The sequence below is a fragment of the Sapajus apella genome, unplaced genomic scaffold (assembly GCF_009761245.1).
Source record: "Sapajus apella isolate SASKATOON/1434 unplaced genomic scaffold, GSC_monkey_1.0 scaffold56, whole genome shotgun sequence".
Taxonomy (NCBI): Eukaryota; Metazoa; Chordata; class Mammalia; order Primates; family Cebidae; genus Sapajus; species Sapajus apella.
The window spans coordinates 3,315,481-3,342,205 of NW_022436996.1; the positions used below are offsets into that span (position 1 = coordinate 3,315,481).

General features: G+C 42.1%; 1 protein-coding gene across 9 annotated transcripts in view; it reads right to left on the bottom strand.

Annotated features, from left to right (window-relative positions):
- Positions 1–26,725, bottom strand: part of RBM33 (RNA binding motif protein 33) — a 132,001-nt gene that overhangs the window by 43,299 nt on the left and 61,977 nt on the right. For 7 of the 9 annotated variants that reach the window (XM_032244910.1, XM_032244906.1, XM_032244905.1 and 4 more), the window contains exons 8-9: positions 25,457–25,742; positions 17,125–17,183 (exon numbers count right to left, since the gene is read on the bottom strand). In XM_032244910.1, coding sequence (XP_032100801.1) covers positions 17,125–17,183; positions 25,457–25,742 — 345 coding nt within the window. The remainder of the gene's footprint in view (positions 1–17,124; positions 17,184–25,456; positions 25,743–26,725) is intronic. The other 2 variants (XM_032244908.1, XM_032244904.1) reach the window with 1 other exon arrangement.

Consider the following 26,725-nt stretch of genomic DNA (forward strand, 5'->3'; position numbering starts at 1 on the left):
ATGAGCTTGCCTGCTTCCTCCCACTGCCAAAGTTTTCTGTTTTAAAGATATTTTCATTTTCTGTTTGAAGTCAATGAAATACATGGTGTGAACACGAATGTGTCTCCTCCAAAATATTATATTCCTCTAAGTAACTTAAATGTTCTATTTATAAAGTATGGCATTAGTATTCTGTCTTTAGTTTGCATATCAACATTATTCTGACATACACAGACAGTTCCTGACTTATAATGGTGCAACTTACAGCGGCCTCATCCTAATGTAACCCCATCGTAAGTTGCAGAGTAGCTGTGTAATAAGCATTTCAAAACATGTTTTAAAATAATCTTCAAAACTTTCTGAATGACAATAAATTAGCAATCACGGTTCTGCGTTATTTCAAAAAGAAACGTTTAAATGATGCTTCTTGGAATGACACGGAATAAAACAAACAACTGTCTGCCTCTGCTTACAGAGAGCTTTGACTGATCACATCATTTCCAACCCATGTAAATTGGCAATGGTGGTCCTGAATAAAAATCCTTTCCCAATTAATCAGCCTGTTTCCTGAAGCTGTTTCAAAGCACACTTGACTACACTTCTTTTGGGGGAGGAGGCACACGGGAGGGGTTTCAAACAGATAAATACAAAAGGAACCAGTAAGATTCATTAAAACAATTTGCATTGAGAAATGTAGAACATGGATCAACATGATGTCAGTAAGACACCAAAAAGAGACAATAGCACAGCCTGAAACAAGCTAACAGCTGTGAAGGATAAAAATCACTCAAATGTAAACTCTTCAAATGAAAAATGAGTATTTTATGACATTTTAGCTTATAAATAAGAAATTAATAACACCTCTGGAAACTATGAAAAACCATTTTCAACTCTTCAGTGTGGTTATAAATGATAGCTCTCTTCACATAATTGAGTCAAGGTCAGCTACAAGTAGGTTTGATGTTGGTTTGCCCAACCATCTAGATAAGGGTTTGGATGGGGCTGACTTCAATGCAACAGAGGGAGGACGCTTTTAACACTCACCCAGCAATAAACACATCCTCAACCCACAGAAGCACTCACTCAGGAGGAGGAGCAGCACCTGCCGGCCAGGAGCTCAAAGTAACCTGGACTGAAGAATCCTCAGGGTCCAAGCCAACTCACAAAGAGTGGGTCTGTCAGTGTTCTTGAAATTGTAGACAAGTTAAAAGACAAACTGGTAAATCTGGCTGGCACTAGTGCAGCCAGGCACGCACTGGGCGTGAGGTGACAGCAGGACTGGGTCAGGGAGAAGAAGCCCTGAGGAACAGCTGGGATGAGGTGTGGGCCACTGTCTTCAGAGTCTGGGACTTAGGAGGTGCTCACAAAGAGGCTGACTGAATTAAATGTCCATTGTCTTACTTTTCTGGTAGGTCTTGTAGCCAGATTAGGATACCTGAGAATAAAGTCTCAGCAGCGGTTAGAGTTGGGAAAGTGAGTTCTAAACCAAGGTTCAGCTTCTAGGTGACAAACAGGAAGGTACTAGCAATGCGAATGGCCATTCTTTCTCCTTACCAGGACTCACAGCCTTTTCCAGCTGAGCGAACGCTCCTACATACTCCCTGCCCTACAGTAACTGTCAACTGCAGGGATTCTTGCAGAACTTAAACAACCCTGGTGAACTCCACATGGGCCAGTCAGGAACCAATGCTTTGTAAGCAGCCCCTTCAGAATTAAGAGCAAAGGGAGCTCAGGCCCCTGGTCCACTGGCAGAGTCCAGGAATTCCTGGGGATGACACTGTCACCACTGTTGACACTAGGCGCCCATGACCTCATCAACACACTGTCAGGAAACTAAAACTTGGGACATTAAATTACTGGTCCAAGGTTACAGCACGATTTTAGCATTTATGTTTTTTTGTAAGTTCACTCAACCCCATCAGGGATTTCGGTATTCAAGAAAATCAAGCTAAAGCTCCTGCAAGAGTTCATTTTATTCATGACGTCATAAAAATGCAGTGGGGGGAGCTTCAACCCATACAATAGAAATGTCATCAAAATTACTCACTGTGGGTTACACTTTTCCCCTGACTTAGATATAAAAATGGTAGTGCACACCCCACGCAAGATGTGAATCCTGCACACCTCATCACATTACAAACTGAATCTCGGTCTCCGATATTTCCTTGAAAAATGTGCACTCTTACATTTCTGCCTCAGCCAAGACGCACAATCACTACAGAAAACCGCTTCTCTTGCAACCCTCGGTACAGGACCTTTATTTCCTCCAGTCCCTGCTTCGCTCTCCGGCCACTTCCCCGTATCTATCAGGAGACGCTTGACACAGGGCCCAGACGAACCCAAGCCTCCAACTCCTCTACCCATACGGCCGGGCTCATGAGGGCTGGGACCTGAAAAATCTCATGAGCTGGAATCACTAAAAGCTTTTATTTTAACTGGCTCATCAAGGTCAACTGGCACTTTGTCACTCATCCCTGGGCAGCTCCTCCTCTTACCACCCAGGATAATTTCACACCTCTGAGCACCTTCTAGTGATTCCACGGCACAGCTGTCCCCTCCACCTGCCAGGCCCAGGGCATCCTCGCCGCACTCCCTTCCCACCCTTCTCTGCTTCTACCTGCATCGAAATATCACTTTCTACCATGAGTAATGTACTTGCTGCTAATTTTTAGCAACAGTCTATTTGTTAAAAAATATATGTAAATTCTCACTCTATTATACATTTGGTCAGATTTTTCATTTAAAAGATAGGAACAGTATGCTGAGGTAGAAGAGAGGGTGAAAGTTGGCTACCAGTGTGCTGACAAGCCGTCAGCCCTAACTTCAGCCAGCACTCTTCCAGGCTCCTAACTCATTAGCGCTATCAGTCACTGCTATGCTAATGAGCTGGCAAAAACGCAGATATCGGGAGGTGCCAGAAAGAACGGGAAAAGTAAAATGTACTTTCAGAGAAAGGGGAGAGTCCTTTGGGGCTATTTCCACTTAACCCCTAAACACTTTTTTACTGTAGTAATAGCTGGAAATCAGCATCACTGGGTGTGAAAATTTTTATCAATTCACAATTGTTTTCCCTGTTAAGAGTAATGGACGGTTTAACATTATCAGGCATCCAGAATCACAGGTGATGAAGCACCACCCCCCTCGTATCTCAGCTCGGTTCCCCCTTCACCCCTTCTGGTGTGGCCAGTTGCAGGTGTGCACAGCTGGAGAGTACGCTGTTTCCACAGGACCAACCAGCAGCAGGCAGGGCTCCTCCCCAGGTGCAGAAAGAAGAGCTGCTTCTGTAGCTGGCCTTTTGTCACTCGGCTTTCATGCCAGGGAGTGCTAGTTCTCTTTTAGTTTTTCCTTTAATTAGAACAAGCTGAAAGAGCTCCTGATCCTTCTGTCTCCATTACTTAATAGGTGAAGCCCTAATATTTATTACTGCTTTTCTTACTGGGCTTAGAGAAAACGGAAAAACTCCATTTCTTATAAAATCTGTAGTTCTTACGAAGCTCCATGAGTGTATCTTATGCCACGAGGCTTATCCTCAACAGTACAGAGGTCCTCATTTATCCACAGTTTCACTTTCTGGGGTTGAGTTACCCACTGTCAACTGAAATCCGAAAATATTAAATGGAAAATTCCAGAAATACACAGTTCATAAGTTTTATGCCGTGCAGCTTTCTGAGTAGCCTGATGGAGTCCCTTGCCACCTCACTCCGTCTAGCCCCGGGAGTGAGACCATACCTTTGTCCAGAGGATCCACGCTGAAGACACTCCCTGCCTGCGAGCCCATGAGGCACCTGGTCAACGTCTTGGTTATCAGATTGACTGTCACACTACTGCAGAGCTTGCATTCAAGTAACTCATACTTTACTTAATAATGGTCCCAAAATGCAAAAGTAATAATAAAAACTGTTTTATTGTCTGATTTGCTATTGTTGTTCATCTCTTACTGTGCCTCATTTATAAATTAAACTTTATCCTAGGCATGTACGTACAGGAGAAACCGTGGTCTCTACTGTGGGTCTTGCAGTACATGCCCCTCAGATAAAGCACGCACCACCGCGCTGGCCACACAGCTGCTGCTGCAGGGCTCTTTATAAACGCCCTTTCCCACCTTCCATCAGGCAGTAAATTTCAGGTGTTTTCATTATAGGTAAGGCAAAATGTAATTGGGACAGCAGACTGGCCTCCACTCCGCTCTAAGTCAACCAAGGTTCGATTTTTTACTTTGCCACAGGTTGTGATCAGAGAAAAGAACTGTCTTTAGCCCTTTCGTCATTTTCTAAAAGGAAAGAGTTACTGAATTGGAAGAATAAACTCAAAGAGTTTATCATCAGACTCCCTGGAAGATTTCCCTGGAATTTTAATATTGTGATTTTCAGCTGTTCCCCAAACTTTCTTTCCTTTAACTGACTATTTATACGCTGTCTAAATGCAGAATCACTGGCATTCAAATGTTACTAATACATAACAAAGCTACCAAAATGCTCTCTCATGATAGGTTTGCCACACTAGTGGAAAATAAAAGCCTTAAAATCCATCACTAATGTTTAAGCAGAACTTGATTCTAACTTCCAGTGATCCTGCAAATGCTCAGGCTGAGAAGCAGCACTCACCATCTAACCTGACAGCTCTCCCAGCTCTGTCTCCATCCCAGCCACTTCGCAGCTACAGCCTTGAGCTCATGACTCAATCGGCCTGAGACTCGGTTTGCTCATCTATAAAATAGGGGTAACAACAGTACCCACCTCAAGGGGGCAGCAAAGTCCTTAGGACAGTACCTGGCAAATAACAAAAGTTCATCAAACATGTCATTATCATTTTTACACAACATTTTTGTAGACAGCAACCCAGACTGTTAATATGATATACAGCTTCTGACATTTCCATGTTTTCGGTCATATTTCCATGTTTCCTTATATGGTAAAAACCACACCAGCATAGATTCCCTGCTTACATTCTCATTCCTGAGTTCAAATCAGAAATCCCTCATAGATAAAGCACCAGCAAGTCCTAGAAATTCTGTCTCTTGAGTCTCTCCAATCCACTCCCACTTCTCTCTGCCCTTCAACTCTTGGGTCCGTGAGAGCTGAGACCAGGCCTGTCTTACACTTCAGTGTGTTTTCATGCTTGGCCCGGTGCCTGGCACACAGGCGGTCATAAATATTTAATGGAGGAATGAAATGCCTATTTCTAATAGCAAGGTATTCCCGAGCCATGCATTCTCAACCTGGAAGTACTGCGGCATGCTGTAAAACCAGCTGCCCACAAAGCACGCGGAGCGGAGCTGAATGGCTGAATGAAGGGAGGAAGTAACAACGGTTATTAGGATGTACTGACCAAGACCCCTCGGCAGCTCTTGAGCTGAGCCAATGTGAAACACTTACAGTGCGCTAGGACCAAACAGAAGCCAAGACCTGGAATGATTACTGGCTTAGAGACAGAAAATTAACACAACTGACTTCTTACGTGTATGACAATTTATTTTTTTAGACAGGGTCTCGCTCTATCACCCAGGCTGGCATATAGCGACACTACCATAGCTCACTGTACCCTCAAACTCCTGGACTCAAGTGATTCTCTTGCCTCAGCCTCCAGAGAACCCAGGACTACAGGCATGAGCTACCACATCCAGCTAATTTTTTGTCGAGATGGGGTCTCACTATGTTACCCAGGCCAGTAACTCCTGGCCTCCAGGGATCTTCCTGCCTTGGCCTCCCAAAGCACTGGGTTTACAGGTGTGAGTCACTGCATCTGGCCAACAGAAATCATTTTAATTCGTATTCTAATTATGTATTATGATTAGAGAAGACAAGTGAGAGGAACATGGTGACTGGCTTCTTCACCCTGCAGCTGGGAAGAGGGTGAGGATTGCTGGTGGGAAGCCCAAGAGCTTCCACGCTGATAGGGTTTGGCTCTGCCTCCCCACCCAAATCTCGTCTCCAACTGTAATCCCCACGGGTGGAGGGAGTGAGCTGGTGGGAGGTGACTGGATCCTGGCAGCAGTTTCCCCCATGCTGTTCTCATGATGGTGGGTGAGTTCACAAGAGCTGACGGTTTAAAAGCGCCACTTCCCCCTCTGCTCTCTCTCCTGCTGCCTTGTGAAAAGGCGCTTGCCTCCCCTTTATCTTCCATCATGACTACAAGTTTCCTGAGGCCTCTCCAGCCATGCAGAACTGAGTCAATTAAACTTTTTTTCTTTATAAATTACCCAGTCTTGGGTAGTTCTTTATAGCAGTATGAAAACAGACTAATACACATGCTGTCTCATTTAATCCTTGTCACAACCCTATAAGATAGGTATTGTGCTCAAAGAAATCTTCTGACCATTTAAATAACCTTCACTTAGTACAAGGTTAGAAAGTGGCAGAATCTGAATTCAAACCCAGGCTGCCTATCTGCAGAGCACGCTGTGTATTCCTGGTCATGAACAGCCAATGGGGAGAGATTTTTCCCACATTCCCTAGCCAGTCCCTAATCATCACATATGTAAGTGTAACTGTGCAAATCTATGTGTTTCAGAGTCCAGAAAACCGGTAAGTATATATCAACTCAAAAGCTGGACAGCCATGGAAATTTCGTATCAGGCTTTAGTAAGTAAAAGAAATTACCAGTACTCACCTGATCAATCTATAGGAGCTGCATTAAAAAGGTAAGACCAAAGATGCTATCTAAGGTTTAGAAAGGAACAGCTGACTCAGATTGAGTACCCAAGGCAACTTCCAACCTTGGAAGTTAGTTAAATAGAGCAAGAATGGAAAAAAGAGGATTTGCAAGGGCAGCCTGGAGTCTGTACATGCTACAGGCACGTGCCACCTCCTGGAGCAGCTGGAGGAAGGGCAGTGAGGAGGGAGGTAACATCATGTCATCAAGTCCACAGGACCCAAAGAACCTGAAGTATGCACTGACCTTTACAGGTGGCGAGGCTGGCCCAGGGAAAGAGAGCACCTGAATGATAAACAAATCCAGTCCAATCAGAAAGAAGTCATGACGGCCCATTTTCCAGGATGACAAATGCCCGCCAACTGGCAGCAGGATAAGAAAAGCGGACAGATAATCCAAGGCACTACTCAGGAAAAAAACATTCAATGACTCATCCGTGAAATACACCAGAGTGAAAAGGTTTGCCTCAGCTGGGCACAGTGCCTCATGCCTGTCATCCTAGCACTTTGGGAGGCCAAGGTGGGCCAAGTGCTTGAGCCCAGGAGTTCAAGACCAGCCTAGGCAACATGACGAAACCCTGTCTCTACAAAAAAAGTACAAAAAATAAAATTAGCCAGGCATGGTGGGACACACCTGTAGTCTCAGCTACTTGGGGAGCTGCAGTGAGAGGATCACCTGAGCCCAGAAAGCTGAGGCTGCAGCAAGCTGTGATCACACCACTGCACTCTAACCTAGGCGACAGAGTGACCCCTAGCTCCCAAAAAAAAAAAAAAAAAAAAAGGGGGGAGAGTGGGCAGTTGCCTTTTTGGCAATGTCAGATGCTACTGGGCACAGGGGAGAGCTCACCTGGGCAGATATGTGGCTTGCCACTGCTCTAATGGAACTTGGGAGTTTAAATAAGTTTTTTAACTTTTAAGCTTTACAATTCTAACAGCTGCTCACTGACTGTTAATAACATTGCTTTTTGAAACAGAAGTTTAACAAACATCATGTCTCATGTAGCTCACAGTGTCACTTTTCCTCACTGTTTTCTGTTGTTTTGAACACAAGTGGCACTTTTCTCTTTTCCTCTAATTACACAACTTAAATTCTGACAAACATGTCAGCCACATGGAAAAGAGTGCTAATTGCTTACCCAGCACAAATTCTCACTCATTCCTCAGTAATAGAGCCCTAATTTTATTCAGGACAACACCACCCAGCTAAAAACTACATATTCCAACTTATAAGGAGGGTGGCATTTGGCTAGACTCTGGCCAACAGGGGCAGTTGTCAGCTGGAGGATGGGTGGGCGCAGCTCCCTGGGGGATACCTCAGCTGGTCTGCACCTTCTGCCCCTGCCCCTCCTCTTCCTGTGGCCTGGAATACAGACAAATGCTTTAGGTGATGGGTAGATGGAAAAAAAATGGGAGTCCCTGATAAGCTCACAGAGCTGCTCTACAGAAAAAATAAGAGCTTTTTTATTTTTATGCAAAAAATTAAACAGTCACTGTTAACTAAGTTTTCCGTAAAATGCAGACTCACTGACATTCTGACTCACACAATCAAGTATTATAGCTGATATAAATACCGCTTCAAGAAACTGGCAGACAAGTCACTCTTCCTCTATGAGATAAAGAAACTCAGGTTTACAGAGTTAAAAGTGAATTAACTAAGGTTACGTCATCAATGAATGACAACTAAAGATGACAGGAACCCACATTTTCACACTCTTGGTTTATTAAACGCTCTTCCTAACATAGTACACTGCTTCTGCTAAGACAAATTTATCTCCAAGCAATGCCATATAAATCATGGTTCCAAAATCTGACATTCATAATCTATTGATGTGATCATTCCTCTACTAACTTCTATCATTTCATGGGAATACGGATAATACATTACCAATTCCCTCTACCAAATACAGAATTATTTTAAAACTGTTACGAGTTGTGAATACCTCATTTAACAGAACTTTTAGTATCAATGCAATTCTACCTTCTGAAAGAAAAGACTACTTTAATCCTCTCAAATAATTGCTCTATTTGCTTTTCTTTATATCCCTTTAAAAATCCAAGGTAAGAAATTATTATTCTCTCTCATATAATTCTCATACAAATTATACCTTCACTTTTTTGCATCTCTTGTTAATTACATGATTTTTATCTATATTAATCCTATTCAAGAAGAACTGATAACTCTGGTTACAAAAAAAAAAAAAAAAGATGGAAAACTCTGCATAAATTGCTTAGCACAAAGTTAATCATATAAAACCGAGAATGAAAAGGCACTAACAGCTATTATGTGACTTATCAGCTTCCCTAAAAGGGTCAGTCCGTATATTTAAATAAGACTAATTAAATACCTTAACAATGTCATTGAAACTTCATGAGTCTTTCAATAAATTAAAACCAATCTCTACAACATGTTTGCCTTTATTAATCTCACTTAAAATACAAAGAACTATATAAGAAACCAATTGACACTTAAGAACACCTCTCAGTTAATTCTGATTAAATGGGTTAAATGCAAAGAATAAAGGCCACTAGTGACCCCGACATAATTAAAACTACAGCCCTCTATCACATTATGTTAATCCTCTTATTCCAGTATTCTCCAAAGATTTTTTTTTCTTTCAGGTTATGCCTTGTTTAAATACCTATATTCATCTTCCTAGAAGGTATTTTTTATATTTATAGAGTCATTCTAAACATTTTGAAGAGGATACACCTAGTGCCAAGTACTAGGTTTCAAATTATGGGGTAAAAAAATGCCACATGAGTTTAAATACATTAGGATAATGTTAATGGTTCAAGCAGTGAAACAAGAGCACACACTACAAACTGCAAATACAAACTACAAAACTTTTCTTTGGTACAACACACTGCTTTGATGAACCTCCTAAAGACTGCTTACACTATTTCCGGAAATGAAAACCCTCTACTCCTGCACCTCACCCCTCCCTCCCGTCCTGAGACAGTGTCTCCCGATGGCTGGCCCTGCTGTATTAACTTCCTCACTCCAGTGGTTACTGAGGATCACAGTCTTAAGAGTTACAACTCAACTTCCTGGATTCATGCTTTTTCTCAGCTTATGGAAGTTCAATTTCATATTTAAGGGGAAAACACCACATAAAAACTGAGAGAATATGCTTCAGAGGCAGATGGTCTCCAGTCCTACCTCTTGCATGCAGCTGTGTCAACTTAAGCACTTTGATCTTTCCAAAAGCCAGCTTGCCAATCTCTAAAATAGGGAAAATAATCTTTTACTTTTGCTCCATAGGCTGCTGAACACAAACTCTGGCAATACGTGGAACATAGTGATCGCTTAATTTTTTTTATTCACCACTGATTTTCAACCATATTTGCTCTATGAAAACTGTATTTCCTCATTCAGAAAAAAAAGAACTAAAAAAGCAAAGCAGTAGTATCAGCTACATCGACTGAAAAGCATACAGTCTGTCTTAAAAGTCTAATCTGTAAATACACTGACTGTATCAACCACAATCCACTCCTGGGCATTTACTGACAACTTATGTTCACAAAAAAACCTGTACACAAATGTTTATAGCAACTCTAATCACAATAGCCAAAGACTGGAAATAATCCAAATGCCTATCAGGTGACTAGATAAACTGTGCTATGTCCATACAGTGGAATATTACTCAGCAATAGAAAAGACAAACTACTGACTGGTGCAGCAAATGGATGAATCTCAAATGCATTATGCTACAGGAAAGCAGCCAGCCTCTGGATGAAACAAGCTGCATGACTCCATTTACATAACACAACTGTAGGAACGGCACATTCTGTGTTTGCCAGGGGCCCGTAGGGAGAGAGGAAAACCACAGGGGGCGGCAGAGTCCCTGCATGATTATATAACGGTAGGTACTGGGCAAAACTCACACTTGTACACCCAAAGGACTCAATTTTTAAAGTGAAAAGTTATCATCTTTTGGAAGAATTGCTTGTGGTTTTGTTTGGTTTCGTCCTTTTGTGACATGGAATCTTGCTCTGTAACCCAGGGTGGAATACAGTGACATGATCTCAGCTCATTACAACCTCTGCCTCCTCGGCGCAAGTAATTCTCCTGCCTTGGCTTCCTGAGTAGCTAGGACTATAAGCGCCCACCACCATGCCCAGAGAATTTTTGTATTTTTAGTGGATACAGGGTTTCATCATGTTGCCCAGGCTAATCTCGAACTCCTGACTTCAAGTGATCCACCCGCCTCAGCCTCCCAAAGTGCTGGGAGCCCCCTGCCGGAAGAATTGATTTTTGATACTTTATAACACAACAGGACTTCTTTCAAAGTATACCTTAAAAATGCACCTAAACAGAACCACACGTCTTCAATGACTCCTGGGAAATTAAACATTAGAATAGAATGAAACCAAAAAAGTGGTGCGTTTTGTAGGACACATCACTGAAAACAGATCACAAAAATTTCCTTGGCACAGAGGAGTTCCAAGACTTCATAGGCGAAATTATTAAGTTGCAGATGGGCAAACTGCACTGAGGTTTAAGTCTATGTAGGTGGCACTCTGTATCTGAACAGAATTTACAAAGGTGCTCCTGTCAATGTAACAGATTCACTTAGCCAATAAACAAAAACCAGCCCTCCCTTGGTGTGCATAGGAGATTGCTTCCAAGCACCCGCATATACACAAATTTAAACGTGCTAATGTCCCGCAGTTCAGCCCTGTGAAACTTGCATATAAGAAAAGTTGGCCCTTCATATAGGTGGGTTTCACATCCTGTATATACTTGGATTTTCTGTCTCTGTTTGGTTGAAAGAAATCCATGTACAAGCGGGCCCTCGCTGTTCAAACACATGTTGTAGAAGGGACAACTGTAGTTTATTACATACTTTTAGAAAGCAGTTTTTACAAAGTAGCTTAACAGCTCCAACAGAAGAAACAAGAAGCCAATTTCATATTATTTCAACAAGTACTCCCTGGCCTTTAAGTGATTATCATGGACTTTAACCCAGCCCTAACTATCCAACAAAGGCAATGTATGCTGACAAAGCAGCAAGTCAAGTTAAAGGGTTACTGAATTTGATAAGCCACCTTATTTAATAGCTGTTACCATAGTGTTTAGCTGCTCCTGTTACTGGTGCAGATGGGAATTCACCGATATGATTAAATTTGATGGTATGATAATGTATGGTAATCACGATTAATCAGAAACCCACTAGCAAGTGGAGGATGTTGGGTATTATGTCACCTGCATTTTAAACTGCATTCTCTCCTTGCAAGCCTGACAATGTTTGACAGCTGGGAGGATCTCCTACTGTATTCAACTGCTACCACTTATAGCTCTGATAAGTGAAAATGCCCATCATTCCTTCCATATCTTAAGTGCTGGTAATTATAAGGCACTGCAGGCATGTTGTAAAAACAGTGAGTATTCAAAAGCAAGACTTTCTTTCCTGGAAGGAATAAAGTCTGGATTCTCATCTGCAAGGGCTGTAACCAGAAAGAAATGTGATTTGATGCAGCAGTCTTATCAAACATGATTTGCATGAAATGGCCTATAAGACATATCCAGGAAACATCAGTCACTACCACCTGATACCATGTGCCCAAATAACGGTCCAAACTATAAGACCTGTGACATGCTGTAACTACAGAGTAAGCAAAAATGAGAATCTCATTTGCTAGGTGTAAGTAAGTAATAATATGATTGTTAAGAAGATGCATTTAAACTTAAAAGTATGGTTTATTTTAAACAAAAGGCACTAAGAAAGTATTCAGCAGCCAAACCACCTGGTGTTTAACGGCTAACTGAAACTTCATTATTTGCCCAACACACCAATGTAAAAATCAAAGGACTGAACAGGTTTTAAAATACTCTAGGTCGGCCGGGCATGGCTGCCCATGCCTATAATCCCAGCATTTTGGGAGGGCAAGGCGGGCGAATCATGAGGTCAGCAGTTTGAGACCAGCCTGGCCAACAAGGTGAAACCCCACCTCTACTAAAAATGCAAAAAAATTGCTGGGCATAGTGGTGGGTACCTGTAATCCCAACTACTTGGGAGGCGGAGGCAAAAGAATGGCTTGAACCTGGGAGGCAGAGGTTGCAGTGAGCCAAGATCAAATAGCTGAACTCCAGCCTGGCGACAGAGCGAGATTCAGTCTCAACAACAACAAAAAAGAAAACTCTAGGTCAAGAATCTTCAAAATGATTTTTTCATAAGCTTAAAATTTAGCTCAGGCCTTTTTCAAAAGCTTAAAAACAGCAATTGCACTGAAAAACAAAACTACATTCAGAAAAATCTCAAAACACTTTAAAAATATTTCAACAATTGACATTTTATGTTACTTTTTTAAGTGGGCAAACTTTAAAAACAAAAAAACTCTCTGAGGACAAATCCATGACTAGAAAATATACTTTATGGATAAGATAAGGACTTATAACTTTATGTTAGTGACAAAAACACCAGGTATAGCCTTTGTAGAAAGAGAAACCAAGTAGATTAATTTAATTGTAAAACAAGGAACATCCGAAATGGAACACAGAATTTAAAGTGCAGAAACTTACTTTCAGAAAGGTAAACTAGCCTTCCACCCCACTACTCCCTTATTTAAAAGACAAAACAAAACAAACACAATGTTTTGTGATAGAGCATTCAACAACCTTGACCTGAACAAAAACATGTTCATTAAATGGACTAGTGGATGGTAAGAAGCCAGAGTGGAAGACTGGACAGGGCAAGGTGCCCAGATGGAGCAGGGCTAGCCAGTCACACTGGACATGTGACGCTCCGAGGGTATGTCACTTCCTGTGCTCATCAGCCATATAAGCATTCGTAACTTATGTAACAAAAATATATTTTACAATCAGAAGAAAAAAATTCTAGAGTTCAGAACGAACGTCCTTATCTATAACTAAAATTAAGTACGTGAATCTAATTTTTAAATTACAAAGCACTTCACAGAATTCCTTAAATGAGGGGCTGGGAAGGACATGCATCCTAGTGTAAAGACTAACACAACCAAGAGCTAAAACAATTTTCCCCCAAATGATCAAAAACAAGGATCCTTTTCTTAAGACACTTATTTTGACATTCAATTATTTGTTTTAAAAATCATTTATTAAATTCTCTAAATGCTAATTAACAAGAAATAAAAGATTAGTCTGACTACAAGCAAAGCCTAGAATACCAAATTTTGGCCTCAGCTTTGGATTTTTAAGAATTTTAAAAATAATTTTAAATAATTTTACACACTGTGAAAAATAGTGTTTTCTATTTTGGTGCCTCAATTTCTGTAATTTTTAATTTAAAAACTGGAGGTATTACCACTCAGCAAAATTTCCGGACACACCAGTTCTAAATTAAGCATGAATACCAAATGTGTTGTACATCCTTTAAAATTTGGAAATCTGGTGATACTTTGTCTACTGTCTGCCTTTTTTTTTTTACCCTTTAGTCAGTTGGGTGCCAAACTGTATTATTGTATAGTGAAATGCATGTGATATAATTCTACTAGGCAAATTCACATACATGGTCTTGCAAACAATAAAAGGTAAAAAATACAAAAATTAAAATGCACACACCCCTTTACATTGCTCATTCTACTTAGGGCTCCCAATAAGCAGTAAGATCACTCTATAGTAAGTTTCCAGGTATGTATGGCAACTCTGCACTCCCTCCCGCCTCTCTGCACAGGGCCTGTGGCTAAGTGCACCACTGAGCACAGGGTGACTGGGACTCTGTGGCACTGAGCCACCAACATTCACCAGATACCACATAAATAGGAGTAAACACACAGCCCTGACTGACGTGAGGAAGCTACATACACACTACGTGCATAGCTTTGGATAGAACGTTTCCTATCCCAGGAGCAAGGAGAATTCCTTTAAAGGTTCTTAAGCTGGGGAAAGGAGGGATTACAATGGACTTGATTTGCTCAATGGCAAATTTCGTAACAACTGGCACACAGATTTTTGAATTCAAATCTATTTTTATGTACCAAGGAAGACTCAAACAGACCACCTGCTAAATCTGAAGTTGAATATTTCATCACTGTGTGTGTGTGTGTGTGTGTGTGTGTGTGTGTGTGTGTACACGTGCCGGCGTGCGTGCGTGCGTGCGTGTGTGTGTGTGTAGTCAGTTTACAAAGCAAAATTCAGTTTAACAAATATTGATTGAGCCCGAAATACAGAAAACCAACAGGATAGAAACTGAGGGGCAGACAGCCATCCATAAGAGCCAAGACAGAGCCTTCAGGGTATTTGGCCATCAATAAGAAATCTCCAAAGGGCTTTGCTAAGCCACAATAATGCTGTCTTCACTATTTTTAAATCTTACTCAAATGAAAATTAGCTTGAGGACATCAGTTAGGCTTCATTTAACTATGCTTGGTTCATTTTATAGCTTAGAGACGAGCACTATGCAGAGCACTTGGCATAAAGTAGATCCTCATTAAATGTTCATAAATTACACTTACATTCATAGAAAGCAAGTTTAATCTAGTAGCAGAAAAAAAGAAAAAATAATTTTACTCAACAAAGATCTGGCTTCCAAGTAAAACAACCAGAGACACCCTATAGTTTATCATCCTCCCAACAATACTCTGGTGGGCTTTTTAAAAACACAATACTGCTACTGTATTTCAAAAGATACATTCCACATTTCATTATTTTCTCTAAGGGAAAATGATTACAGAAATAAGTAGTGCACTGCATGTTCTATACCCCAAGTTCACTGTAACGTCAGCACTTGGGACTTAAGATACATGTTAAATCGTGGTAAATACCTGCGCTGAAGAGAACATTTCTTAAGCTATATTTGCATATACAGCTCATTTCTAGCCCAACTATTTCTGATCACCTACACACACTTCCCATCTCAAAAACAAAAAGAACATTACACCTCACAGAAAACTGTTCAAAACTGCCTTGAAACATATTTACCATGCTCAGAGTACTATGTAACTGAAAGGCAAGTTCAATTTCTCACAAAAATGTTCTTTTATTATCCTCTTCTAATACATCATGTTTGCATAATTGAAAAATGAAATAAAAATGGCAAGTGACTATTATAATTTTGTACTAGTAAATATTTTTACAAAAACATCAATTACACTGCTTTAGGTTTATATCTTAACTGCAAATGCTTTTCATCAAATTTTATCCCTGTAGTACAAAACATGAATCCACATCCGAAAATGATTTTAACACAGATATATTCACAGTCTTGAGAAAGCAAAAAAGTATTTAATATGTCAGTGCTTTACAATAACTAGCAGATCAACTACTCCACAGAAGCGATGTATTCAATGACTAAAATTATCCATGTCAGCCTTGGGTAATGGAACTAATAAAACTTGGCTTTTCAGACAACTGCTTCAAATAGATGCTCAATACATATCACCTCTTTTGAAAACAACTAACTTTTAGAACTTGGCAAATAATTTATAAAAACACATTAGCTAAATATAAAGAAATCAGGAAGCGCTAGCTTTAGAAACGTGTCATAATTCATATTAACTATAAGTCAAAGAAGTTTCTTTGAAACTCTGAACCTTAAAGCCAGTAATGTTATTTTTGAATAATCAACTGATTATACATTCACATCCTTCATTAAAACCTTTCTGCTAAATGCCATATATAAATGTTATGTACTGAAGTACCAAAGATAAACAGTTAAATAGGTCACTTAGATATTTCCTGAAAATCAGACTGTTTAACCTAATTAAGACTATCTCTGTTTTGCACATAAATGACATTAATGTTTATGGTCAGTACATTTTTTCCCCCACACTGTTTAAAAAAAAAGTACTCTCTAGTTTAATAAAATCATGAACAAACTACACACTGAACCAAAGATTCAAACAAAGTAAAATGTATATATTTAAACAAATGTAACTAGTTCATGGGCTTGTTTCTTCTACCTAAAACATGCTAGAAGACTGGATAAAATTAAGGAAAATACAGCGAAGTGCACATGTCTGTGTGTGTATAAGTGAATGAGAGACAGAGCGTGTGTGAGAGAGAAAGAGAGAGAATGAATGCTTTCTTTTAAAAGTATTCTCAAGTGAAAACCTTCATTTTAAAATACAAAATGAGTGGCTCCTTAAGACCCTGGGAGTTCTTTTAAAAAACAAGAAGAGATCTCTCATTTTCATTTCCTAGAATTTCATACACATACACAAACACACATGTGCCTGTGTGCGCGTGCACACACACCTCCATCTCTCCAATAAAGCAAGGTCCTTTCTCACTTAACATAAGGCAATAATAAAATCAATATTCATATTCTTTAAGACAAATGACATTCCACTGATGATCCTGATTCAACAATTTTACAGTTAAACAAAATTAATTCCACTCTCAAAAATTCATTGACCTTAAGCTTTTAACAAACATTTTCTATTGCAGAGATTATTGTCAATATTTGCAAATCCTTAAAATTATATTTGGCTGGAACCTCTTGCACTTGGTATATTAATATTTCTTAGTAAATGTGTGCTCATCCCTATCAGAGCAGAAGAAGCAGCTGCTACTCACTGGGAATCTCTGGGGTCCCACGGCAGGTCTCGGCTGGCTCGGAACTGGCAGCAAGGGCACTGCAAGAAAAACGCCTTGCGTTAGAGACACAAGATATGAAATTTAATATGAAATATACACTGTGCATACCAGACATAATACATCGCGCTTACACTTAAGCTAAGCATTTAGTAGTTTTAACAATTCCTTAAGAGAAAAGGGGAACGCAGAAGTTTCCTTTCGGTACACAACAGTGCAAGCAGAAGTTCCAATCTCAGTAGTTGACTGCTATTTGGAATTAAAATATTTTGCAACACAAGAAGATAGTTTGTTTCTCCTATCCCTATCCAGGCTATCCAGGTTATTGAGCCCCAGTTATATTTTCCTACACCAGTCATATAAAAATTTAAATCTCAATCCTCATGAATCATGACAGAGAGAAGGGGAGGGAGGGAAGTGAGGCAGTCAGAGAAAGGAAAACAACACATCCCAGGAATTGGAGAAAATGCTCACAGGCCATTAAAAAGAAGGATCTACTAAACAATCTACTATGCCAAGATTTTAGTTTACTTTAGTTTATAAACAAGCAAGACTTCCATCAATCCACCAAAAGAACAAGGAATCAAATCATTTTTTAAAAGACATTTCATAATAGAGAAGAAGCTAGCTGTACGTTTCATACCTTGAGGCTATAGCAGATGTGTTTAAGCTCTTTAAAACTCACCATGCACTATACTGATCTTGATTTTCAAAGAAACTCACGACCTAAATGCAGGCTATGCCTTTCATCAAAATGTGCTAGCAGATGCACCTAGGAACCTCTCAGATTGTCAGGTACTGTGGGGTCAACTGTTTGCAACTCCCTTTCCGGACCCCTGCACCCAACCCCAAATGTATAAGTTGAAGCCCCAACCCCAGTACCTCATAATATAACTGAATTCCACTAATTACCTCTTTGAAGGGGTTAATTAAGGTCAAATGAGGTCTAGGCCCTAATCCAACCTGACTGCTGTCCTTATAAGAAAGGGAAATTTAGAGACAGATAGTACACACAGCCGGGAGGACCAGGTGAGGACACAGGGAGAAGGCGGCCAAGGACAAGGCAAGGCGAGAGGCCTCAGAAGGAAGCTGCCCTGCCCCCACACCTTGAACTTGGACTTCCAGCCTCTGGAACTGTGAGAAAATAAGTTTCTGTTGTTTAGCTTGCCCTATCTGCAGTGCCTGTTATGGCAGCCCTAGCAAACTCATACACATCAGGGGAATTGACAATGTAGCGCATTTTTAATTTAAGAAGTTTCTGCTAAATGAGAAATACAGAGGTGTAGCTTTTAAGAGTCAATCAGAAGAAAAAAAGAGTCAATCAGAATCACTTTAAAAACAAGAGTGCTAGAATACACTTTTTTTTATTAACTATGATTACTCAAGGAATTCCATACATCCTTATAATTGACATCACACTTCCCATACTTATTTTCAAGTGGTAGCACACATGGGGCTGTGTCACTGCTTGATCAAATGCAAAGTGTGACTGAGAGAAGCTTACTATTATAAAATGTAAAAATGGCAGAAGTTCCTCCCTTCCTTGACAGATGGAGTCCAAATTTCAAAATTAGAGTGGGTCAGTTTCCAAGACTTTATATAAAGTAGAATCCAACCCTCCCCTCAATTCTACACAGCTGGTGTTACAGCAATTCCTTATCTAAAGTGAAATATTAGACTAGAGAAAGTGGAGAAGGAAAACAAGAATATTTCTGACCTCAGAAGATTATAATGAAGGTGACAAAGAAAAACACTACATGTTAAATACAAAGACATGATTTTTAAAATCAAGTTAACAAATAGAAAGCACCCAGATCTTCAATAACTCAATCATAAGCACTACTTGTAAAGTTGGAATTTAAATGCCAACACCTACCAAAAAATTCCAACATGATAAAAGGATAAAACATGAAGCCTCTTTAACCAGGAGAATGAGAGCAAGAAGGCAAGGTGAGATCTCTAGAAAGCAATCTGATGATAATAAATGGATTTCTTACACAGAAGCTTCTGATGAGCTGGTAATTTCCATAAAGTACCAGCCTTTTCCCTATTAAAAAAAAAAAAAAAGGAAAAACAGCAGACAAAAGGATTGCTGCAGGCAGTCACGGTGGGAACAGGGCAGACCCCCGGCCCACCCAAGAGAAGCCACCTCAGTGGGAATGCCCAGGCATCGTCTACACGCTCTCCCTCCAGTCCCTGGCTGCCTGACTGCCTCCCTGACCAATGTGAGCAGAGAAGAATTTAAAAGGAGTGATGATAGAGCCCAGGCTAGCTGAAACCTCAACTTGAATATCTGAAGTTTAATATTTACACCATGTTGTTCCATGTTATCTAATGCACTGTTTTCAATTCATTATAATTGAAATACTGAAAATCTGGAAACAAGTTAAATTTCCATCAAAATTGTTTTTAAATGAATTATAGTGGAACACTCTTCGTCCTCAAAAAGACAGTACGTGCCATCAGAAGATGTGTATATATTAACTTTTTTAAAAAGCATCTTTCATCTGCATAAGGCTCTGAGAATCACTGGTTTAATCTGTGTATCTTTTATGTACCGGAGACATCTTGATATTCGGTCTCTCTCAAGAGAAACTGTGTATTTCTACTTAAGCCCATTCATTTATTACAGAATAAACAACTGCTTCAAAAGTGTTTCCTATCCGTACCCAGTAAGGACACTCTGTCCTCCTCTCCTGTCAGTGTACCTCTGAAGATCAAAGGTAAATTACAGATAAGGGATATGTGGCACTAGAGCTCCTGGTTTCATGGTGAAGAAAGGCTAGCTGGTTCAGGGTTTAAACTTTCGTTAGAAGGCTGACCGTGGAGTAGTTGATAAATCACACGTGGGCTTTGGGGTGCAAGGCCTGCATTCTACACTTGTCAGCCTGCTGCCTTTTGCAGGGGATACCACTTTCACGCACAGAGGATATCTCGGGTCTTCCTCATAGTTTTACCACCCTATGGTTCTAAAATTATTTTAGTTAAGCTAAAGAAAATCTGTATATATTACCAACTGCCAGTTTTCCATTGAATTTTACAAGGAAATGCACAACAATAACAAATGCCAGCATAAGCAAAATTATTCCAACAAATTTGACAGACAGGAGTTCCAAATTTAGGGCAACCACTATGGGGAAGACACAAAATATTACCTGAAGGAAAGCCACACTTCCCCATTCAAGCATGCATGTGTTCACGCGTCCATCCATTCAACAGCTACTGTGGGAGACACAGGCACCGCGCCGGTCAGCGACGCTCAGGGCCACGTTAAGAGGACGTGGCGACGAGCGATGCTAACCAGGGTGGGAAGAGCTTTGTGGGCACATAGGGACATGCAATGGGGTCAAGAGGGGTTAGGAGTTAATCATACTTTACAACTTCATGGTTCTCTGCCATGCCCAGTGGCCTGGTGGTGACCCGCAAACACTGTCAAGAGACGCCCCCTCCCTTCCACTCTGGGTCAGCCTGTCACCATCCTGGTCCCCTGCTCCATGGCCACAGGACAGCTTCATAATACTTTTGACCCATGTACATCAGTATGGGAGGCTCCCAGGCTCTAGGCCACTGGCCAATCCCCGCACCTGAACTACTACCTCAGGCTACTCTCATCTTCTGAAACTTCTCTCCCACACCCCTGGGAATCCCAAATTCCCCACCCATTTGCAGCGTGCACAACACCCCTGCTCCTTCGCCTTCTCGCTCTAATGGCCCCTGAGTGGCAGCTGTTCTCCCACAGCTTCTTGCCAAAGGTCTGGAGGCACAAGGGCTCCCTCTTGATCTTATTGCTGCTTCCAGACCCAGCTTTCATCTCATGTCACCACCTGACATCCCCCAGCACCACACTGCCCCTCTCACGTTTCAGGGAGTTCAGCCCCAGTCTGAATAAACACAAAAGTGGCCCTTGCTGTGCCTTGCCTCAGGTCCGTGCCCCCTCTGCCTCCAGTCCTGGTGACCATTCTACCCTTCCATCTCGCTCCCTCTAGGACCCCGATTCGAACAATCATTCAACTCTAAGAAGATCTCCAATGACCTCCTTTTCACCGTCTCAGCCTGCTCCCCGGTGTCCTCTCCTCCCTGGCATCTACCTTAAGAGCCACAATCCATCGTTATCAGCACTGCCTTTACCACTTTGTGAAAACCATGACCCTTGTAAACCCAACTGCCTACCTATTCCACACCTACTGTGTGCAGATGAGCGCAGCTGGACAGACACACACAACCATGCTGACTGCTCTCACCTCAAATCCACACCCCTCTAGGGCTCAGGGTACACATCCACTCTTTAACAGCACTAGAAGATACTCCATAGCTCCTCCTTTCGGACCTTCAACACGATCTCCTACCTCCCCACTCTAGCTCCTTGCTACCCACTGAGGAAACTGAGGCCCCCAAGGAAGAACTGACACAAGACTTGTCCACCTGCCCACCCATCTGAGCTCAGTCCTCACCATCTGTCCCATCTGATGAGGACTCCCTCTCTTCCATCCCAACAACCCCACCTCTGGCACTTAATCCTGAAAAGGACAGGTTTTTCCTCTCCTCTGCATCAATGATGTTTTTTCTTCTTAACTAGCTCTTTTCTATAAGTGCAATGAATAAAATACTTGTTTAAATCTTTAACCCATCTGGAGTTAATTTTTGTGTAAGGTGTCAGGAAGGGGTCCAGTTTCTGCTTTCTGCACATGGTTAGCCAGTTTTCCCAACACCATTTATTAAACAGGGAATCCTTTCCCCATTGCTTGTTTTTGTCAGGCTTGTCAAAGATCGGATGGTTGTAGATGTGTGACGTTACTTCGAGGGCTCTGTTCTGTTCCATTGGTCTATATCTCTGTTTTGGTACCAGTACCATGCTGTTTTGATTACTGTAGCCTTGTAGTATAGTTTGAAGTCAGAGAGTGTGATGCCTCCAGCTTTGCTCTTTTTGCTTAGGACTGTCTTGGCTATGGGGACTTTTTTTTTGGTTCCATATGAAGTTTAAAGTGGTTTTTTCCAGTTCTGTGAAGAAGATCACTGGTAGCCTGATGGGGATAGCATTTAAACATAAGACCTAACACCATAAAAACCCTAGAAGAAAACCTAGGCAACACCATTCAGGACATAGGCACAGGCAAGGACCTCATGACTAAAACACCAAAAGCAATGGCAACAAAAGCCAAATAGGACAAATGGGATCTAATTAAACTTAAGAGCTTCTGCACAGCAAAAGAAACAATCATTAGAGTGAACTGGCAACCAACAGAATGGGAAAAAATTTTCACAATCTACCCATCTGACAAAGGGCTAATATCCAGAATCTACAAAGAACTAAAACAGATTTACAAGATAAAAACAAACAACCCCATCAAAAAGTGGGTGAAGGACATGAACACTTTTCAAAAGAAGACACTTATGAGGCCAAAAAGCATATGGAAAAATGCTCACCATCACTGGTCATTAGAGAAACGCAAATCAAAACCACATTGAGATACCATCTCATGCCATTCAGAATGGCGATCATTAAAGTCTGGAGACAACAGATGCTGGAGAGGATGTGGAGAAACAGGAACACTTTTACACTGTTGGTGGGAGTGTAAATTAGTTCAACCATTGTGGAAGACAGTGTGGCAAGTCCTCAAGGATCAAGAAATAGAAATTCCATTTGACCCAGCAATCCCATTACTGGGTATATACCCAAAGGATTATAAATCATTCTATTATGAAGATACATGCACACGTATGTTCACTGCGGCACTGTTTACAATAGCAAAGACCTAGAACCAACCCCAATGTCCATCGATGATAGACTGGATAAAGAAAATGTGGCCCATACACACGGTGGAATACTATGCAGCCACAAAAAAGGATGAGTTCATGTCCTTTGCAGGGACATGGATGAATCTGGAAACCATCATTCTCAGCAAACTGACACAACGACAGAAAACCAAACACCGCATGTTCTCATAGGTGGGTGTTGAACAATTAGAACACATGGACACAAAGAGGGGAACATCACACACTGGGGTCTGTTGGGGGGTGGGGTGCTAGGGGAGGGATAGCAAGGGGTGGGGAAGTTGGGGAGGGATAACATTGGGAGAAATGTCTGATGTAGGTGACAGCAGGATGGAGGCAGCAAACCACCATGACATGTGTGTACCTATGCAACAATCCTGTAAGTTAAAATGAGAAAGAACTTAAAAAAGAATAAAAAACTTTTTCTCAAGCCCACGTGGCTCCCCCCAATTATCACCCAACTTCCGTTACGGTGAAACACAAAGTCTGTCAATGTAGTGCTCTCATGGCCGCACCCCATCTCAGCCAGGCTGTGCCTCCTCCTCACCAGCACCACCCCCAAGTGCAGGCCACAACCATGGACCTGTCAGCAGCGGCTCTGCTGGCCCATGGCCACCTGCTTCCTTCCCTGCTGACCATCATTCTCCTTCCTCCTTCCCAGCTCCTCTGTGGGGCTCTCCTCCTGCCCCCACCGCCTATGTCAAGGACCCTGGGTTCTAGTCCTTGGTCTCCCCACACACAGACTCCCTGCTCTCACTCATGTACAGGGTCTAAATCCAGATATTCACCGACAACCTCCTCACCTGCACTTTGAGCCCAAACCCCTATACTGAACTTTCATCCAATTGTCTACTAGACACCTCCACCCACATGGCTAGCTGGCATCTCAAATGTAATGCACCCAAAACAGAACTTGTGGTCTGCGCCCATCAGGTGATGCAATCAATCCCTCTAGATGCTCTGGTCCCCTCGGCCTCTCTCGCACCTCCTGTCTTCCCTCACACTCCTCCAGTCCTGAGCTCCCCACTCTCTCCCTGCTACCACTGATCTGCAGCCGGATCATCTGTCACCTCCTAGCTGGACGCTGGCTTCCACCCTTGCCACCCTACAGTCTACTCTCGACACAGGAGCAGGAGGAGCCTTCTAAAGCATACACCAGTCATGTAATTCCTCTGCTGAAACGCCTCTCATCCCCCCCATGTCACTCCCCGCCCAAGTCCTGAGGATGGCCCCACTGCTCCGCAGGACCCAGGTTCTGCATTTTTTTCTCTGCTTTTATCACGCCCCAAGTCAGGCTGGTCTCCTTTTTGCCACACACAAGGCAGGGTCTCACCTAGAGGAAGCCCCTGCATTCTTCTTCCCTGAACAGCCACAGTGCTACCTTCCTATATCCCTCAACTCTCTCCTGCTCAGTGACATTCACCCTGATCACCCTATTTAAGATACACCCCATCCGTTCCCTTCATCCTGCTCAATTTCTCACTGCATTTTCATCTTCTAACATGCCACATAAAATACTTATGTTTATGGCTAATAAGCAGTAAGAAGACTGTCTGCTAGAAAGCAAGATTATGATGAAAGAAAGCTTTGTCTGTTTTGTTCACATAACTCAAATGCCAAAAATAGAGTAGTAGCTCCCTAAATGTGTTCACAGACACATGAAGTTAATGCTTCATATAAACTGCTCAAAAACAGTTTCCTAGCTTAAGGAACAAGTTTCAGTAATCATCAGATCTGCACTTATTTGACTATAACAACTGAAAGACAGATGTATCCCTCTCCACGAGCTGACACTGGAATGTAGCGGGGGCATGCTGCCTGGAACCACAGAGGGACACTTACCACTGCAAACATCCTCACCAGGAGACTTACGAACTGTCACGGCTCAGACATTCCAGTAGCTATCTCTAATGTATTCTCTGCATTCAGACTGTACTCTCAGTGCTTTCCACTCAATTATATAATAAGAGATACACATTTTTAAAGAAATAAGCTTGACCCATCAAGCTAAAATCTAAGTGAATGGGGAAGAGCCAAGGAAAACAAATCCTTACAAACTTTAATGTGAAAACCATTTTCCCACAGCAACAGCTTCAATGCAATAAACTAATAAATAAATGCCTTCAGATGCACAGTCATCTATAACATAACAGATGCTTCTCAACTTAGGATGGGGTTACACCCCAACAAGCCCATCGTAAGCTGTGAAGACCCTTAGTCGAAATGCATTTATATGGCCAACCAATGAAACATCATAGCTTAGCCTTGCCTACCTAGGCTCAGAACACTCACATTCCACAGCTGGCAAAATCATCGGGGCTGCCTGGGAACTGCAGGCCCCTGCCCAGCTCGAGGGAGTCTTGTGATGCATGGTGCTACCCCAGGAGAGCTCAAACCACAACATTAGAACTATGATTTCTACTGAACGCATACTGCCTTCACATGCTCATGAAGCCGAAAATGTGGCAGTGGAAAAATCCTAAGTCACGCCATTGGAAGCTGGGGCTATCCATGCTTTACAACCGTAAAAGGAAACACAGACCTTGAACAGGCGTGACCACCGTCCCTTTGAAGTGCGGGTTGATGTGTATGTTCTTGGGCTGCTGTGGAGTCACGGGTGGCGGGGTCATCATCATCCTTGGGGTCTCTAGCTGGGGAGGCATGTGCATTCCCTGCGGCGGGGATGTGTGGTGCGGGTGCTGCACAGGAAGCAGAGGCTGCAGCTGCTGAGGCTGGAACAGGCTTCTGATCGGCTGCTGCTGAGGTGGTGGTGGCGGCGGAGGGGGAGCCTGAGGCTGTGGAGGAGGAATTAACCTTGGAGAATGAGTCTACAAATCACAAAAAAAAAAAAAAAAAAAAAAAAAAAAGTTCACCAAAATCAACATGTTAAAGAATGCTGACATATTACAAATTTACAGTGATTGAATATTTTAAGTTCCGGTGTAAGAAGTCTGTAGTTAATAACTTGTATCAAAACGGCAGGATAAAGGAGCTTCTCTTCTTCACAGTGAGGGCTACTGTCTCACAACTGAGTCATTCTCAAGGCAAGAGCGAAAAAACTGACAGACCCAAAGCACCCAACATGAATTTTGAAAAAAGAAAAATTCGGTTCAGGGAATAAAACCGCGCACGCTGAGCAAAGCCTGCCGGCGCAGAAGAGCTGCGGCCACGCCCTGGTCGTAGTCGTCCTGCTTGCTCCTCCAGGACCTCTGAGAGGAAAGGCAGGAGATCTGCCAGTTACCCTGCTAGGGAACTGAGGCGCGAGAAAAGGACGGGGCTACAAAGAGCCAGACTCCAGGAGAGGCGGGGAGGGAGCTTCTCTGAGAAGGTGGCACCTGAACTCAGTGATGAAGGAGACAGAAGTATAAGGAAAGTGAGAGACAGACACCCAGAAAGAAGCAGAAGCAGCAGAGACCCACCTGCCTGGTCAAACTAGGAGACCAGGAGAGAAGGCAAGAAAGAAGGTATGAGGCCGGGCGCGGTGGCTCACGCCTGTAATCCCAGCACTTTGGGAGGCCGAGGCGGGTGGATCACGAGGTCAAGAGATCGAGACCATCCTGGTCAACAAGGTGAAACCCCGTCTCTACTAAAAGTACAAAAAATCAGCTGGGCATGGTGGTGCGTGCCTGTAATCCCAGCTACTCAGGAGGCTGAGGCAGGAGAATTGCCTGAACCCAGGAGGCGGAGGTTGCGGTGAGCCGAGATCGCGCCATTGCACTCCAGCCTGGGTAACAAGAGCGAAACTCCGTCTCAAGGAAAAAAAAAAAAAAAAAAAAGAAAGAAGGTATGAAAATTACACACTCAAAGTGGT